Raw genomic sequence first — 17,188 nt, 5'->3', positions numbered from 1 at the left:
GCCCATGATGTGGAGACACTCCTGGTGGCGTGACACTTTACACTTTGTGGCAGAGAACGGTCATTCGCCCTGTATGCATGGGAAATTACATCCACAATCCAGTGGTACAGGCGCTGCTTCGAGAGAGCGTAGCCTTTCTTAGGACCACCGTAACAGAAAGAGTTGTTCTGTCTTATGCATGCGGTATACATATGCGGTATACTTGATATAAGCTCTGAGGCTTGAACCGGTCACAAGAATTTTGTCTCCTACGGTGGGGTCAAACTGTGCCAACTGGATAGGCCGATTCAGATGTGAGCTTGCCAACACCTTAGGAAGGAACGCTGTATTTGACCACAGCGTGACACCAGAGCCATCAGAATTCCACCTTAAACATGAATTGTTCACAGACAAGGTTTGTAGCTCCCCTACACACTTTGCTGAAATGATGGCAAGGAGAAAAACAGTCTTGGCCGACAGTCGTCTCAGCTCTGCCTGTTCCAAAGGTTCAAAGGGAGGCAAACATAGAGTGTCCAAAACCAGGGGCAGGTCCCATATAGGAGCCCTTGGGGCCCTCGGGGGCGCAACCTCAGAGCTCCCTTAAGCCTGTGGCTCTGTCGAAGCACTCTGAGAAGTGTTGTAAGATCAGAGGAAGGGGTGGAAAGGCGTCTGGCTTACACGTCTGGCCACGTGTAAGCCAGAGCGTCCTGACCCAGAGGGCTGGTCTTCTCCGTCAGGGAGAACCATAGGGGACAGTGGGTTGAAAGCTTCGAGGCAAAAATATCTCACTTTGCCCCGCCGAAGAGACCCCAGATGTTGAGCCCCACCTCTGGATGAAGCCGCCACTTCCCTGGTAGATACATTGCCCATAGGCTGGTCAAGCAAGGGGCTGGTCACATCAGAAAAGCCTGGGATATTTCTAGTGACCGACCGAACAAGCACACTCAGGTATGGCAGGAAGTGCTTGAGCGCTAGGTGCACAGCCCGTAGCTCTAGCACATTGATGTGCTTTGTACGGTCGCGGGCAGACCACTGTCCCCGAGCCGTCCTGTTCTGTCACACCACCCCCAATCAGGGAGGCTGGAATCTGTGGTAACAGTCTCTCTGCGGGAAGGACAGATAAGCCCTCTCCCTCCATGGGGATAGAGCAAAGAGGCAATGGTGTGACACCCTGACCCTCCTGTGTCTGTGGCACTTGGCGTCAAAGTGGAGGCAGTTTAGCCATCTCTGCAGGGGGCGCAGTGACAATAAGCCTAAGGGAACGACAGCTGAGGCAGCTGGCAGTTTGACCAAGAGGCGGAGAAACAGAATGTAGGGCAAAGACTGACGTCCTCGGAAGAGGGGCAGAAGTTTAAGGATGTCGTCTACGCTTTGAGCTGATGGACAGGTCCTCATAGTGACTGTGTCCAGAGCGACACCAATGAAGGTCAGGCTCTGAGAGGGATTAGAAAAACGTTTCTCCAAGTTCACCTTGAGACCCAGCAGGGCCACGTGAGACAGAAGGAGAGCCGTGTCCCGGGTCGACTGAAACTGGGATGGCGTACAACTAGTCGTTTAGGTACAGCAGAATCTTTATGCCCCGACACTGCAGAGGCAAGAGGGTTGCTGCGACACACCTGGTGAACACCCGTGGGGAGAGGGAGACCAAATAGAAGCACCCTAAACTGAAAATGACGTCCTTGGAAGGCAAAACGAAGAAACTGCCTGGGATGAGGCACAATAGGGAATGGTCACTTTGAATTGACCCGGCTGAAGACAGGGGGACGGCGTCGGAACTGAAGCTTGTACCCATGGGTTAAGGTGGAAACCACCCATGGGTGTGAAGCTTGAGCTTCCCAGTAGCTGAGCTGCTGCTGGGGGAAAAAAAACGACAGCCGGCCCCGAGGCCTCAATCCCAGCCCCCTGGCTCCTGGGGACTCTGGGGGGGGCGATGGAAAGATCCCAACCCCCCACGGCTGCCCGGTGGGGGCGCGAGCATAGCCGCGATGGTAGTGGGCCGGCGCTGAGGCCCTGGTGCCTACTGGAGTGAACTGTTGGCTGGGGACAGCCTCGGGGGGGCAGCTATGTGGAACCCCTAGGCCTGCCAGGAGGGAAGGCGCATCCCTACAATGACCCGAGAACTGCCGCCTGGTCTGCCTAGCCTGAACAGTTCGCTCTAGCCCATGTAGGCCAGCTTAGCAGAACAGCTCTCCCGGTTCCACTGGGACCGAACGCAGGGTCCTTCTACAGACCTTTGACAAAGGTAACTGCGCCAGCCACACCTGGCGGCGAGTCTGAACCAAAGTGGAAATCAGGCGTCCATGTTCTCCTGACATTAAGGCTAATGCCTGTAGTGAAGCATCACTGAGGCTGGTGGAGGAAGCGTCGAGAACATCCTGCTGCAGGGAGGATGAGAGGGTGAAATGAGGTGAGAGAGGGAGTCTTGCCGATACGGCCCATAAGCCCTAGACAGTAGATCATCAGTGACCTGACATTGGAGTCCAGGGCACCTGGCATTCTGCCTCAGCTTCATCAGGGGAAACTATGAGGGAAGTGATGGTAGGCTCAACAGCTGGCATGTAGTCAAGGCCAAATATTCCCGCGTTCTGTATGTCCGCCAGGGTTTGGCCGAAGGTGGCGGGTGCCAAAGTGCACCTGAAGAAAGTACTAGCAGGCCGTCGATTCTGACTGCTGTACATCCAGCTGCAGGCAAGCCAACGCCATGCGACTGACAGCCCCCACGGAACAGATTTCTGCCTCCTCCAAGGAGCAATAAGCCTAGGAACAGAGCCAGGCCCCGCTTCTGGAAGCACAGGAGGGCTCCTCTTCGTCGCACTCATTAATTGAGTGGCTGAAGCCATCTAGACCACAATGCACCCCGAGACCTAAACAAACAATACAACGCACCCCGAGACGTACACAAACAATACAACGCACCCCGAGACGTAAACAAGCAATGGAACTCACCCCGAGACGTAAACATACAATACAATGTACCCCGAGACGTAAACAAACAATACAACGCACCCGAGACGTAAACATACAATACAATGTACCCCAAGACGTAAACAAACAATACAACACACCCCGAGACGTAAACAAACAATACAACGTACCCCGAGACGTAAACAAGCAATGGAACTCATCCCGAGACGTACACAAATAGAACGCACCCCGAGACGTACACAAACAATACAACGCACCCCGAGAGGTACACAAATAGACGCACCCCGAGACGTACACAAACAATACAACGCACCCCGAGATGTACACAAACAATAGAACGCACCCCGAGACGTACACAAACAATACAACGCACCCCGAGACGTAAACAAAAAATACAACGCACCCGAGACGTAAACATACAATACAACGCACCCCGAGACGTAAACAAACAATACAACGCACCCCGAGACGTAAACAAACAATACAACGCACACCGAGACGTAAACAAACAATACAACGCACCCCGAGACGTAAACAAACAATACAACGCACCCCGAGACGTAAACAAACAATACAATGCACCCCGAGACGTAAACAAACAATACAACGTACCCCGAGACGTAACATACAATACAACGCACCCCGAGACGTAAACAAACAATACAACGTACCCCGAGACGTAAACAAACAATACAACGTACCCCGAGACGTAAACAAACAATACAACGCACCCTGAGACGTAAACAAACAATACAACGCACCCGAGACGTAAACATACAATACAACGCATCACGAGACGTAAACAAACAATACAACGCATCACGAGACGTACACAAACATCAAGAAAAATTAAATAGTTTTTATTCTTTTATTATTATTATTATGTAAAAACAAAGACTTCTGATTGGCTGTAACATTTCATTTAAAAAGCAAAAAAAACACCAAATCTTTAAGAACAAATATATATATAATAATATAATAAATATTTAATTCAATCTGTAAAAATACATATAAATAATTAAAGTAAATAAAATTAAAATGAATCATGTTTCCTGAGACCACAAAAATATAAAACAAATCATACAAATTTAAAAATATGTATATTTTAGCATAAATAACAAATAAATACAAATATAATACTTTTTTAGAATTATTTATAAATAATAATATTAATATACAGAAACAACATGTTTCCTCTCTTTAACACTCGGACCACTTCCTGTATGCTTCACAATAAAGTCTCCCAATGGAGAAGCTTTTAATTTCTGTAAAAAACAATTCTGACTGGAGCTGCAACTCAAGATTATTTTATTCTATTTTAAAACTGAAAAACGTTTGTAGTCTTTTGTCCAGATTTGATGAATTCCTGGTGGATCAACTGCCTGTGAAGATAAAGTGCAGCAGCAGCAGCTCAGCGACAGGCTCAGACCTGCAGCTCCGTCTTTATCTCATCATTCCTGAGAGTCTTCTTCTTCTGTAAAACTCGACGTTTCTTTCAGTGTCGTCGGCTTCATTTAAAAGTTTCTTCATGTCCTGATGGATCTGAAGACATTCATATAAAAAATCTACTTTACAAGGAATATTTTGTTGCCCCAGAAGAAGAACTGCATGTTGTTAAACTACTTCCAGTGAATTATTGACTGAACTCTGACGTACGGAAACTCACGAGGAAAAAAACTCCTGAAAATATCTCCCATGAGGCACTGCAGGCCGACTCAGCTGATTCCTGCAGAGGTCACGACCTTTAGACGCCTTTAACCCCGCTGGTGGCCTGTAGGTGCTGGGCGAGGCTTAGCGACCTGTAGCGGGCGGGGTTTTAGCGGCCTGTAGGTTGTGGGCGGGGCTTAGTGTGCAGCTGGCGGCTTGTAGGTGGCGACAGCTCTCAGGCTGCGGATCAGGTCGTGACAGAAGGAGCGGAGCTGCGTCAGCACCAGGTGTGCCGCCACCTGCACCTCGTAGTGGCCGTGGAGACGGGAGGCCAGTTCCAGACTCTGGTTCTGATCTGCCTCGCCGGCGCCGAGCTGAGCCGCCTCCTTCATCTGAAACAATAAGTCAATCAGAGTGAAGCTCTTTAAGGGTGTAGGCCATTGTAACCATGGATATTATGGTTTGGATTACACATTATCAAAGCGTCCACAGGCCGCCTCGAACTAAATGTATAAAATATAAAAATACAAAAACTAACATTAAATATATAAAAAAGAAATATATAAAACACTAAAACTAAACTTTCTGAAAAACTAAAACTAGCATACACTCAGAAAACAAAAGAAATGTGTGTGTGTGTGTGTGTGTGTGTGTGTGTGTGTGTGTGTCTTTACCTTGTGGATGTGCGTGTGCAGGTCTCGGAGGTCGGCTCGCAGGTCGCTCAGCCCGCTCAGCCTGTCAGATAAAACTCCCAGCATGCCCTGGTACAGCTGACTACCCGCTGACATGCGGCTCACACAGACGTCCTGCACACACACACATAAAGATGAAAGATGTTATGCCAGATTTTAAATTACACTTTATGTCAAACTGTTGGTCTGTGTTGTCTAAGATGATTGTGAAAACAAGATTTTGGAGAAAGAGCATTGAAATAAAAGACAGTTTGACAGTTTATAATGCTACTCATTGATTCATCTTCTAAATACATTTGAATATTTTGAAATGCTTGTCATATATATATATATATATATATATATATATATATATATATATATATATATATATATATATATATATATATATATATATATATATATATATATATAAAAACAGACTGACCAGAGAGAAGTGTTCGGACGGCGGTTTGAGGACAGGGGCGGGGGGGATCCCCAGTGATGCCACCATCATCTGCAGGTTTGTTGTCGAGGTCGAGGGGTCAAGGGTCAAACCCTGAGGAGAGCAAGAATATTAACACATGAAGAAGAAAAAGCCAACAGGAGTCGAGCTGAAGCAGCCAATCGGATGTCTCGCTTACCTCGGCTGTGACTGTGGCAGCGTGCACGGCGGGGACGTCTCTCAGGATTTTCTCCACTAGCGCCTTCACTCGCTCCGCCGCCTCTCTGAGCGCCCCTTCTCTGAGCGCCGCCAGCAGGTCGGACGGCGAGCTGATGGGAGCTGAGTGGATTAAATCTGCAAACAGGAAGCAGTGCAGCAGCGCGTAAACTGCAGGAGAAACATTATTATTATTATTGTTATTATTATGGTTGTTGTCGTTATAGTTAATTTGTATTATCATTATATTATAATTATCACTATTTAGAACACAATGATAAAACTAATATTGAACCCCGACACATCTCTGAGCTGGTTTCGTCTCCTACTTGTGTCAGGCTTATGTCTGCATACATTCTTATATTATGTGTTTTTATTGTTTTTATTGTTGTGTTTTGCTTGATGCAGCAATTTCCTTTTGTCCAAGACAATTTTCACAATAAAAGTAACCTTAAAATCTTTCTGAATTCACCAGAGAGGATCTTAAAGTCCAGCTTTCATTTCTTCTCTCTCTGCTTCCATACCTGTTGAGTTTCAGGTAGTGAGGTGTGCGCGCGGTGTGCGCGCGGTGTGCGGGTGCCCTCAGGTCATCTCTTTTCATGTAATTCTGTTAAAGTTCGTTTCTGATCGCAGCAGTGGCTCCTCCACCAAACCCCATGCAACTTTCTGCTGATTTAAGCGGCCTGTCTGCCTTCACATGATAATAAAAGTTAGTTTCTCACCGATCGCAGGGTTCATATCTGTCAGGGCGGCTGTCGCTGTCTCGGTGTCGGTCCGCCGGTAAACTCGCGCTCTTCTCTTTCAGCTTCCATTTGCAGCAGTTTGGACTTTTAATCTGTACGAGCTGCCGCGGGGTTTTCCAGTTACGGACATCCAGGACTCCGTCACTTTCCTCGGAGTCATCCGATAAATCCCGAAGTGATGAAGCAACCTGTTGCGTCACAAACCGTGAGACCTGCGCGGTGCGCAGAGAGAGCTGCGCGACAGGTGAACACATGACTGCACATCTTTATGTCAACATTTCAATCTGATTCTGCAACAATTGAACTTTTATTCATCAGGAAAAGCTATTTTCATGCGAAGAGAGTCCATAAAGTAAATAATTTATTTTAAAATGTTTACAAGTTCAGCTCACTAGAGAAATACAACAATGTTTTATTTATTATTAGTAGTATTCAGATTCTTTACTTCAGGAAGTCTTAATGCTGCAGTAAAAGTGCTCCATTACATTAGAAGAGTTCTCGTTAAAGATATAATTCAAAGATTCAGTGTGTGAGATCTGCAGGATTTAAAGTTAAAACATTAAAACATGAACTAACATTATGATCAGTGCATACCTGTCAACCCTCCCGTTTTTCCCGGGATTATCCCGTATTTTTAACCTTTCAAAAAAAAAAAAGCCACAACAAAAAGTGTCCTCCGGTAGAGCAGGTGGCAGTATGATGTTTAACTTTAGCTGAGAAACGTTATCCACCAGTAAACACACAGAAGAAGAAAACAGGAACAATAACACAGAAGAAGAAGAGAACATATGATGAGAGTCACAGTGAACGGGAGAGAGATGGAGACGCAGCTGTACCTGCCGAACAAGTTCAAACTTTATGTAAATACCAAATGAGAGGAGACCTTCCCTTATTTAATAAAAGCAGAGTCGGGACAACTCGTGCTTTTTGTAAAGTGTGCCATGAGATGTTAGCATCGCACACGGCGGAATAAACGATGTTCGCCAGCATGAAAAATCGTCCAAGCACAAGCACGAGGCACAAACACACTCTGTCAATGACTTCATGTGTGATAAGAACTGTGTCGGAGGCACCAAGAGACCAGAGCTGAGGGACAGATGTCGATGCTTTGTGCCAAACATAATGTCGCCTTCAGCTTCTGCTGTGATGATGGTTTCCCGACTCTGCCATCGCAAGGAAGTCCTCGTGGGGGAAACAAAAGCCACACAACTCATCCATCATCAAATCAATTGATGATAATAACTAATAAATAAAATACATACTTTACATAAACATGTATTTCCTGAATGTATATACCCATCCCTTATGTGTTTACATTTACATTATATGGGTAACACAGGAGTAAACACTAGTGATGGGCAAATGAAGCTTTTGTGAAGCACTGAACCACTTCAGCCAATTGTTTGGGAAATGGGTTCATTACTTGAAGCTTCAGGTACAGTGACCTCTACTGGCGAAGTGCAAGGCTGCAGTGGATTTACAGTATCTTTGCCTTGAAACGCACACATCTAAGACTGAATATCATGTTCTATTTAAAAATAAAGATTGATGATTGTATGTACGTCTTATTGAGAAGAGAGTGCTGGGGAAAAAATGTTGGGCTTTTTTATGCCTTAAGTTTAAATAGAGAGATGGGGAATGTCATGCATGTCCACAGGTCGGATTCGAACCCCGCACCGCTGTGGGAAGCCTTTTAATGAGGGGCGCCACTGAGGCAGAGCATGAAATATGGGATATAGATTGCTTTTCTTTACTTGCTCATAAGGAACAGATGATGCTGGCGTGCATACAAATTGTTTCGCTAGTTGGCTGGCTGCATAATGATCCAATACCAACAACTCAACAGCAACAACGCATTCTACTACGACAACAACCCACAAATTGTGCATTGTTTAGAGCGGTTATAAAGTGTTGAGGCGCTCAAATTCAAAACTGTCTCAACCTGTCAGAATCGAGACGAGGCAGTGGCAGCGAATCACCTGATTGGACCGCGAACCAGTCCGGTGATTCATTCAGGAAATGAAGCAGTTATTGCTTCAGACGTCATATGTCACGTGATTTGAAGCAAGCTTCGAAGCAGTGGTTCTATGGAATTGTAGTTCAGGGTTTGAAGCACGTATCGAAGCTTCAGATGGTGAAACCCTGTTTCTGTGGAGCAGCTGGAACTGAACGTGTGTGTGTGTGTGTGTGTGTGTGTGTGTTTCACCTTCACTTCCTGTGTGTCATCAGGTTTCTTCTCTTTAAGAAATCCTGGAACATGTGTGTCAGCAGAAAACGTTTTGTTGAAAGTAACTAAGTACATTTACTCACCTCAGAGGAACTTTCCCAGTTTATGCAACTGTATACGTCCGTCTCTACTTTGACTGTCTGGTTCACTCACTGGCTTTTTCCGGAGCTTTCTTCCACATCCTGTAGGAGACTAAGGAGGACCATAAGCGCCGCTCAAAAGCTCCAGAAACCTTCAGTTCAGATTCTTAAACAGCAGGACGTGAGATGAAAATAAATCTCAAACGTTCCTGTGTGACGTTAATGTCAATTATTTTAATCTTTAACGATAAAAACGTCTGAAAGACAGATTAATAAAATTATACTTCACCTGTTCTTAAAACTTGTGAAAGATTGATTTAAGACATTTTAATACAAATTAAGCCCTTATTTTATATTAATTAATGACTAAGAATCCGCAGGAACCCTGAAAACATTACAATGAGTGGTTATTCAAAAAATAAAGCGTCTAAAACATACTTTATTTTATCTGAGCTGCCAGTTTGTTTTGCTTCTCTCGTCTATTATTTTGCCTTTTATTTTTTTGACTTTGTTTTGATAAGTGCTTTATAAATAAAGAGTTATTAGTATTAATGAAGAAAGGAGGACTTTAAACATCAACATTTCTACTGGAAGATAAAAACTTTCCACTGAACTTTACTTAGAAAATCTGTTTTTTTCCACTTCTTGTGCTCGACAGTAATTTGCATATTTGTCTCGGAGAGTTCTGACTCAGAGGTTTGTCACGCTGCAGAGGCTGCTGGGAAACTGATTTGTGTGGTTTAACCCGCCTTAAACATTTAAACAGTAACTGCATGTATTCATGTTCAGGGGTGACATTACTGGACATTTATACTTTTGGTTATTTTATTAATGTGGTTTTACACATTTCTGTATTTTATTTTATAGATGCTTTTTATTTAGCCTGTTTGAATCTGTCTATAAATGAACTTATAAATTAATAAAGAATTTTTAGTTTGACATGATTTGTATGTATTTGAGCTTTTTATTCAATAAATAAATAATCCCGTGTTTCTTAATGTTTATTCTCATTATCGTGTGTGTGTTTCTTACACACAGATGTCAGCGTCGTTTATCATTTTCAATTCAGAAAACTTGTGACCGTCTTCCTGTTTGTACCCTGTCTCACTGACTGACTGTCTCACTGACTGTCTGTCTCACTGACTGTGTCTGTCTCACTGACTGTGTCTGTCTCACTGACTGTCTGTCACACTGACTGTGTCTGTCTCACTGACTGACAGTCTCATTGACTGTGTCTGTCTCACTGACTGTGTCTGTCTCACTGACTGTCCGTCTCACTAACTGTCTCACTGACTGACTGTCTCACTGACTGTGTTTGTCTCACTGACTGTGTCAGTCTCACTGACTGTCTCACTGACAGTGTCAGTCTCACTGACTGACAGTCTCATTGACTGTGTCTGTCTCACTGACAGTGTCAGTCTCACTGACTGACTGTCTCACTGACTGTCTGTCTCACTGACTGTCACACTGATTGTCAATCTCACTGAATGTGTCCGTCTCACTGTCTGTCTCACTGACTGTGTCTGTCTCACTGACTGTGTCTGTCTCACTGACTGTGACTGTCTCACTGACTGTCTGTCAGACTGACTGTGTCTATCTCACTGACTGTGACTGTCTCACTGACTGTCTGTCAGACTGACTGTGTCTATCTCACTGACTGTGACTGTCTCACTGACTGTCTGTCAGACTGACTGTGTCTGTCTCACTGACTGTGACTGTCTCACTGACTGTGACTGTCTCACTGACTGTGTCTGTCTCACTGACTGTATCACTGACTGTGTCTGTCTCACTGTCTGTTTCACTGACTGTGACTGTCTCACTGACTGTATCACTGACTGTGTCTGTCTCACTGTCTGTCTTACTGACTGTTTCACTGACTGTGTCTGTCTCACTGTCTGTCTCACTGACTGTTTCACTGACTGTGTCTGTCTCACTGACTGTATCACTGACTGTGTCTGTCTCACTGTCTGTGTCTGTCTCACTGACTGTGTCTGTCTCACTGTCTGTCTCACTGACTGTTTCACTGACTGTGTCTGTCTCACTGACTGTATCACTGACTGTGTCTGTCTCACTGTCTGTGTCTGTCTCACTGACTGTGTCTGTCTCACTGTCTGTCTCACTGACTGTTTCACTGACTGTGTCTGTCTCACTGACTGTATCACTGACTGTGTCTGTCTCACTGTCTGTGTCTGTCTCACTGACTGTGTCTGTCTCACTGACTGTGTCTGTCTCACTGTCTGTCTCACTGACTGTTTCACTGACTGTGTCTGTCTCACTGACTGTATCACTGACTGTGTCTGTCTCACTGTCTGTGTCTGTCTCACTGACTGTGTCTGTCTCACTGTCTGTCTTACTGACTGTTTCACTGACTGTGTCTGTCTCACTGTCTGTCTCACTGACTGTTTCACTGACTGTGTCTGTCTCACTGACTGTATCACTGACTGTGTCTGTCTCACTGTCTGTGTCTGTCTCACTGACTGTGTCCGTCTCACTGACTGACTGTCCTGTAATGCAACAGTTCATACGTCCACATCACATGCGTCTTGTTTAATCCTGGTTCTATTAACTTCTGTCTTTCTCCCGTCTGATCTGTAACCGTATCTTATTCCCACCATGTTCTTCACTTCATCCCAGGTGTTCCCCTCTCCCCCCCACTCCTCATCTCTTATACACCTGTAACTGTGGGGACTCTCACAGCTCTCCTCTTCTCCCTTTGTCTGTGGGCCAACTGTGGCAATCCCCCCCTCCTTCCTGTCTTCAAACACATGACGTCCCTCTTCATGGTTCTTCCTCACAGCCTGCTGCACTCTGTGATGGATGATCCTTCTGTACAGAATAAATGCTCCAAAGACAAGTTCACTTCTCAAGAATCTTCATTTCAGTATTTTAGACTTCACTGGTCATCTGTTTAAGGATTAAAACTTCCACGACTGTCTCTCCGCCTGTCGTCTTCTCCTCCTCGTGAGAATTGACTGAAACCTTTCTCTGCGTGTCGGTGACGTTTAAGTGATGAAGTTTTAATGTGTAAATACAGAATATTATGTTTTCTACACGTCGATGAGTTCAAGTGTTTCCTCATTTTCATAAATCTTTTGACTTTAATCTCATAACAGAGCTTTGTTTGTTTCAAAACAAAATAAGTTTCTGCTCCTCAATCATGAAAAGAACAAAAAAAGAAAGTTAATTTGAATATAAATCTACATTTTGAACTAAAGTGACTTCATCAGATTTTGTTTTGTGAACATTGAAGTACAAGCTGAATAAATATCTGCGTCAGATAAACGTCCTGTGAGACGTAGAAGAACTGTGACTACATTACCCAGAACACCACAGAAACAAACGTAAACAAACATGTATTTTATTTGTTCAGATGTTACAGCATTAAAACAACACCAAGGAAGAAGAGGGGGATTGTGGGTAATAACTGATCTACTAAGATCAGTGTGTACACAGAACTACTTCCTGTCTGCACAGGAAGTCAGCAGAGAGGATCATGGGAAGCTGTCGTCGTCATCTTCGGCCATTTCTTTGGCGAACTCCAAATCCTGCTGCTCACGCTCCCGACGCTCCTGTGCGCACACACACACACACACACACACACACACACACACACACACACACACACACAGAACTTTTCTCTAATAATTCTTGCAGACCATATTCATTTAAATTAGGATATACACAAATACTATTTCCTTTTTTTTCAACCTATAATAGTCCATAGATTACTTTTTAATCTAATAAATCTATAATTCTTAGGATCTGCACACATGTTAAACACAAGTCTTCCTCTTGTGTAAAATATTATTCACATTTCTTCAGTTTGAGGCTCCTGAGCGGTGAAACAGTTTGAGAACGTCGGATTCTGATAAACCATCACAATTTACTGAATAGAGCCTGACAGCAGGAGAAGTTCCATAGAGCTGTTTGTTGTGTGTTACAGTAATAAATAGTGTGTGTGTGTGTGTGTGTTACCTCTGCTGACTCCAGGTCCTTGTTGTAAGCTTTAGGAGGGAACCTCATGGCCTGCAGGAGGAGACAGAGTTAAGTTCAGAGATCAACTAAAGCTCTTCTTGCATTCAGGAAACTTCCAGAAGGTTTATATTGAACAGTAAAAACAGTTTTAAATGAAGGTAAATTCATCCAGTTTGTTTTTCAGCTCCAACAAAATAAAGCATGAATTTAAATTACACTTAAATTAAATAACAAAAATATTTAACCAACTGGACTCAAATAAAATGATGTCTCAGGTGTGTGTGTGTCACCTTCATAGAGATGTGTGTGTGTGTGTGTGTCACCTTCACAGAGATGTGTGTGTGTGTGTGTGTGTCACCTTCACAGAGATGTGTGTGTGTGTGTGTGTGTGTCACCTTCACAGAGATGTGTGTGTGTGTGTCTCACCTTCACAGAGATGTGTGTGTGTGTGTCTCACCTTCACAGAGATGTGTGTGTGTGTGTGTGTCTCACCTTCACAGACATGTTGTGTATGTGTGTGTCTCACCTTCACAGACATGTGTGTGTGTCTCACCTTCACAGAGATGTGTGTGTGTGTGTGTGTGTTTCACCTTCACAGACATGTTGTGTATGTGTGTGTCTCACCTTCACAGACATGTGTGTGTGTCTCACCTTCACAGAGATGTGTGTGTGTGTGTTTCACCTTCACAGACATGTTGTGTATGTGTGTGTCTCACCTTCACAGACATGTGTGTGTGTGTCTCACCTTCACAGACATGTTGTGTCTCACCTTCACAGACATGTGTGTGTGTGTCTCACCTTCACAGACATGTTGTGTATGTGTGTGTCTCACCTTCACAGAGATGTGTGTGTGTGTGTCTCACCTTCACAGACATGTTGTGTATGTGTGTGTCTCACCTTCAGAGATGTGTGTGTGTGTGTGTGTGTCTCACCTTCACAGACATGTGTGTATGTGTGTGTCTCACCTTCACAGACATGTGTGTATGTGTGTGTGTCTCACCTTCACAGACGTGTGTATGTGTGTGTGTGTCTCACCTTCACAGACATGTGTGTATGTGTGTGTCTCACCTTCACAGACATGTGTGTATGTGTGTGTGTCTCACCTTCACAGACATGTGTGTGTGTGCGTCTCACCTTCACAGACATGTTGTGTATGTGTGTGTCTCACCTTCACAGACGTGTTGTGTATGTGTGTGTCTCACCTTCACAGACATGTTGTGTATGTGTGTGTCTCACCTTCACAGACATGTTGTGTATGTGTGTGTCTCACCTTCACAGACATGTGTGTATGTGTGTGTGTCTCACCTTCACAGACGTGTGTATGTGTGTGTGTGTCTCACCTTCACAGACATGTGTGTATGTGTGTGTCTCACCTTCACAGACATGTGTGTATGTGTGTGTGTCTCACCTTCACAGACATGTGTGTGTGTGCGTCTCACCTTCACAGACATGTTGTGTATGTGTGTGTCTCACCTTCACAGACGTGTTGTGTATGTGTGTGTCTCACCTTCACAGACATGTTGTGTATGTGTGTGTCTCACCTTCACAGACATGTTGTGTATGTGTGTGTCTCACCTTCACAGACATGTTGTGTATGTGTGTGTCTCACCTTCACAGACATGTTGTGTATGTGTGTGTCTCACCTTCACAGACATGTTGTGTATGTATGTGTCTCACCTTCACAGACATGTTGTGTATGTATGTGTCTCACCTTCACAGACATGTTGTGTATGTATGTGTCTCACCTTCACAGACATGTTGTGTATGTATGTGTCTCACCTTCACAGACATGTTGTGTATGTATGTGTCTCACCTTCACAGACATGTTGTGTATGTCCAGGCAGAAGGAGATTCTCTGGTGGAAAGCCAGCTGAGGCTCTCTCGTCCCGTAAATGTCCATCGTCTCTTTTGATTGGACAAAGCCCTTCTCGTGGTTGATGCTCGCTTCGATCACTCCGTCACGGATCGCCTGAAGGACAAGCACACACAAACCACATGAGGGGTTTCCCACCCACTAGTCCATGGACTGTTTAATGCTGATCATGTTCATCTCATGTTTTCTACGTTAAATGTAATAACTCTCCAAACCTCCGACATGTTTTGAATTTGTTACTGAATTAATTTGTTTGAACTTGTGGGACGAGAGGAAGGAGCTGAAAATATCAGGTATGAAGACGCCTGGAGGACAGAGCGGGTCAGAGGAGAAGAAGGAGAAAACTTTGATTTTGATTTTGTATTATTTCCTCGTTACCTTGGCGACGATGAACTCTGCGTCCTCCGGACTGTCCAGCTGCAACTTCTGAGCGATGTCGGCCAGAGAGATACGAGAGTACGACAGGCTGATCATACGCACACCTAAACACACACACACAGCTATAAAACCTATTTACAGTGTGTTACAGTCATAAAGAGTGTGTGTTACAGTAATAAAGAGTGTGTGTTACAGTCATAAAAAGCGTGTGTTAGTCATAGAGAGTGATGACACAGGAGACGTGTCCTGCGATAGGCTCACCGGTCTTGATGACGTTGTGTCTCAGGCGGATGATGAGCGTGTACGTCCCGTCTGTCTGAAACTTCTCCCCAAACTCCTCCAACACCTGGTTAAACTTAGCCAGGTTACCCATCCTCACCGCTACACACACACACACACACACACACACACACACACACACACACACACACACACACACACACACACACACACACACACACACACACACACACACACACACACACACACACACACACACACACACACACACACAATAAAGTTTTTGATTTACTAAAGTCCCGACGGTGCCGTGTGCAGAAACACTAACCCTGAGTCAGCAGGAAGTACGGCATCAGTGACCTCTTCAGTGACGGCTGTCTGAACTGAAGTCTGTCTGGAATCTCCCCCAACAACAGCTCCACCACGATCAGCAGCTTGTGCACCTGAACATAACACAACGATATCATCTCACACAGAACATCAGAAACACTTCGTTATTAATGAGCCAACAGTAAATATGGAGAAACACACGAGAAAGAAACAAGTAAACTATAGTGTTAGGAATAAGTAGCATGTTGTGTGTGGTGAGGGAAAATAGAAAGTCTTAAACAATAACAAATAATTATTTTAAACTTTAATATTAGTATTCAAAGTGTTTTATTTCTCATCTTATCCATTCTATTTCACCTAATTTATATATTATTTTACATTCTCTCCCTATTAATGTTAATTTAATATCGATTTTCCTTTATTGTTAAATATTTGTGCTGCGTTTCTCGTAAGAAAGGTGCTCTATAAATAAAGTATATTATTAATAAGATGCTAAATATATTAATACGTATAATAAGAAGGTGAACAGTGTGCATCAGTGTGTGTCACACACACCGTCTGTTTGAAGCCCACAGCTGTGTGTTGGGGAGCTTTCCTCAGAGCGTTGGTTAGAGTCCTGCGAGCCTCAGTGTACTCCAGCTGGATCGCCTTGATACGGCCTGCAGTGGTCACATGACACGCAGGTGAGCACGCACACACACACACACACACACACACACACACACACACACACACACACACACACACACACACACACACACAAGTGTGAAAAATTAGTGTTGTACAGCTACGAGTTGAGTCTCACCTGTGGAGTACAGGTATTTGTCTCACATGTGTAGTACAGGTATTTGTCTCACCTGTGTAGTACAGGTATTTGTCTCACATGTGTAGTACAGGTATTTGTCTCACATGTGTAGTACAGGTATTTGTCTCACATGTGTAGTACAGGTATTTGTCTCACATGTGTAGTACAGGTATTTGTCTCACCTGTGTAGTACAGGTATTTGTCTCACCTGTGTAGTACAGGTATTTGTCTCACATGTGTAGTACAGGTATTTGTCTCACATGTGTAGTACAGGTATTTGTCTCACATGTGTAGTACAGGTATTTGTCTCACATGTGTAGTACAGGTATTTGTCTCACATGTGTAGTACAGGTATTTGTCTCACCTGTGTAGTACAGGTATTTGTCTCACCTGTGTAGTACAGGTATTTGTCTCACCTGTGTAGTACAGGTATTTGTCTCACATGTGTAGTACAGGTATTTGTCTCACATGTGTAGTACAGGTATTTGTCTCACATGTGTAGTACAGGTATTATTTGTCTCACCTGTGTAGTACAGGTATCGGGCCCACTCGTTGTTGTTGGCGAGTTCAGGAAACACAGATTTGGACACGAGTTTCTCGGCCTGGTCGTATAGGTTGAAGTGCAGGTAGTTCCTCAGCAGCAAGTTCAGGAGG

The 17,188-nt window shown here is 44.2% G+C and overlaps 2 protein-coding genes across 4 annotated transcripts in view; both read right to left on the bottom strand.

Moving 5' to 3' along the window:
• Window positions 1-4,720: 4,720 nt before the first annotated feature.
• Window positions 4,721-7,073, bottom strand: LOC115005707 (granulocyte colony-stimulating factor-like). Of its 3 annotated transcripts, none has more exons than XM_029427657.1 (5): window positions 6,606-7,070; window positions 5,867-6,021; window positions 5,671-5,781; window positions 5,226-5,357; window positions 4,721-4,943 (listed from the first exon to the last, which is right to left on the bottom strand). In XM_029427657.1, exons 1-5 carry the CDS (start codon window positions 6,619-6,621, stop codon window positions 4,749-4,751), a joined length of 609 nt encoding a protein of 202 aa, XP_029283517.1. In that variant the 5' UTR covers window positions 6,622-7,070; the 3' UTR covers window positions 4,721-4,748. The 3 variants fall into 3 exon arrangements, with proteins under 3 accessions (XP_029283517.1, XP_029283516.1, XP_029283515.1); XM_029427656.1 differs by having other exon boundaries at window positions 5,867-6,054; window positions 6,606-7,067; XM_029427655.1 differs by having other exon boundaries at window positions 5,867-7,073.
• Window positions 7,074-12,291: 5,218 nt separating this feature from the next.
• Window positions 12,292-17,188, bottom strand: part of LOC115005710 (26S proteasome non-ATPase regulatory subunit 3-like) — a 10,333-nt gene continuing 5,436 nt past the window's right edge. Inside the window, exons 5-12 of the mRNA XM_029427660.1 lie at window positions 17,058-17,188; window positions 16,285-16,388; window positions 15,728-15,842; window positions 15,421-15,540; window positions 15,160-15,263; window positions 14,722-14,877; window positions 12,909-12,959; window positions 12,292-12,502 (exon numbers count right to left, since the gene is read on the bottom strand). The exon at window positions 17,058-17,188 is cut by the window's right edge and continues 60 nt beyond it. Coding sequence (XP_029283520.1) covers window positions 12,425-12,502; window positions 12,909-12,959; window positions 14,722-14,877; window positions 15,160-15,263; window positions 15,421-15,540; window positions 15,728-15,842; window positions 16,285-16,388; window positions 17,058-17,188 — 859 coding nt within the window. The 3' untranslated portion in view covers window positions 12,292-12,424. The remainder of the gene's footprint in view (window positions 12,503-12,908; window positions 12,960-14,721; window positions 14,878-15,159; window positions 15,264-15,420; window positions 15,541-15,727; window positions 15,843-16,284; window positions 16,389-17,057) is intronic.

This window comes from Cottoperca gobio, unplaced genomic scaffold (genome assembly GCF_900634415.1).
Source record: "Cottoperca gobio unplaced genomic scaffold, fCotGob3.1 fCotGob3_348arrow_ctg1, whole genome shotgun sequence".
NCBI lineage: Eukaryota > Metazoa > Chordata > Actinopteri > Perciformes > Bovichtidae > Cottoperca > Cottoperca gobio.
This window is presented reverse-complemented; position numbering and strand designations above follow the sequence as displayed.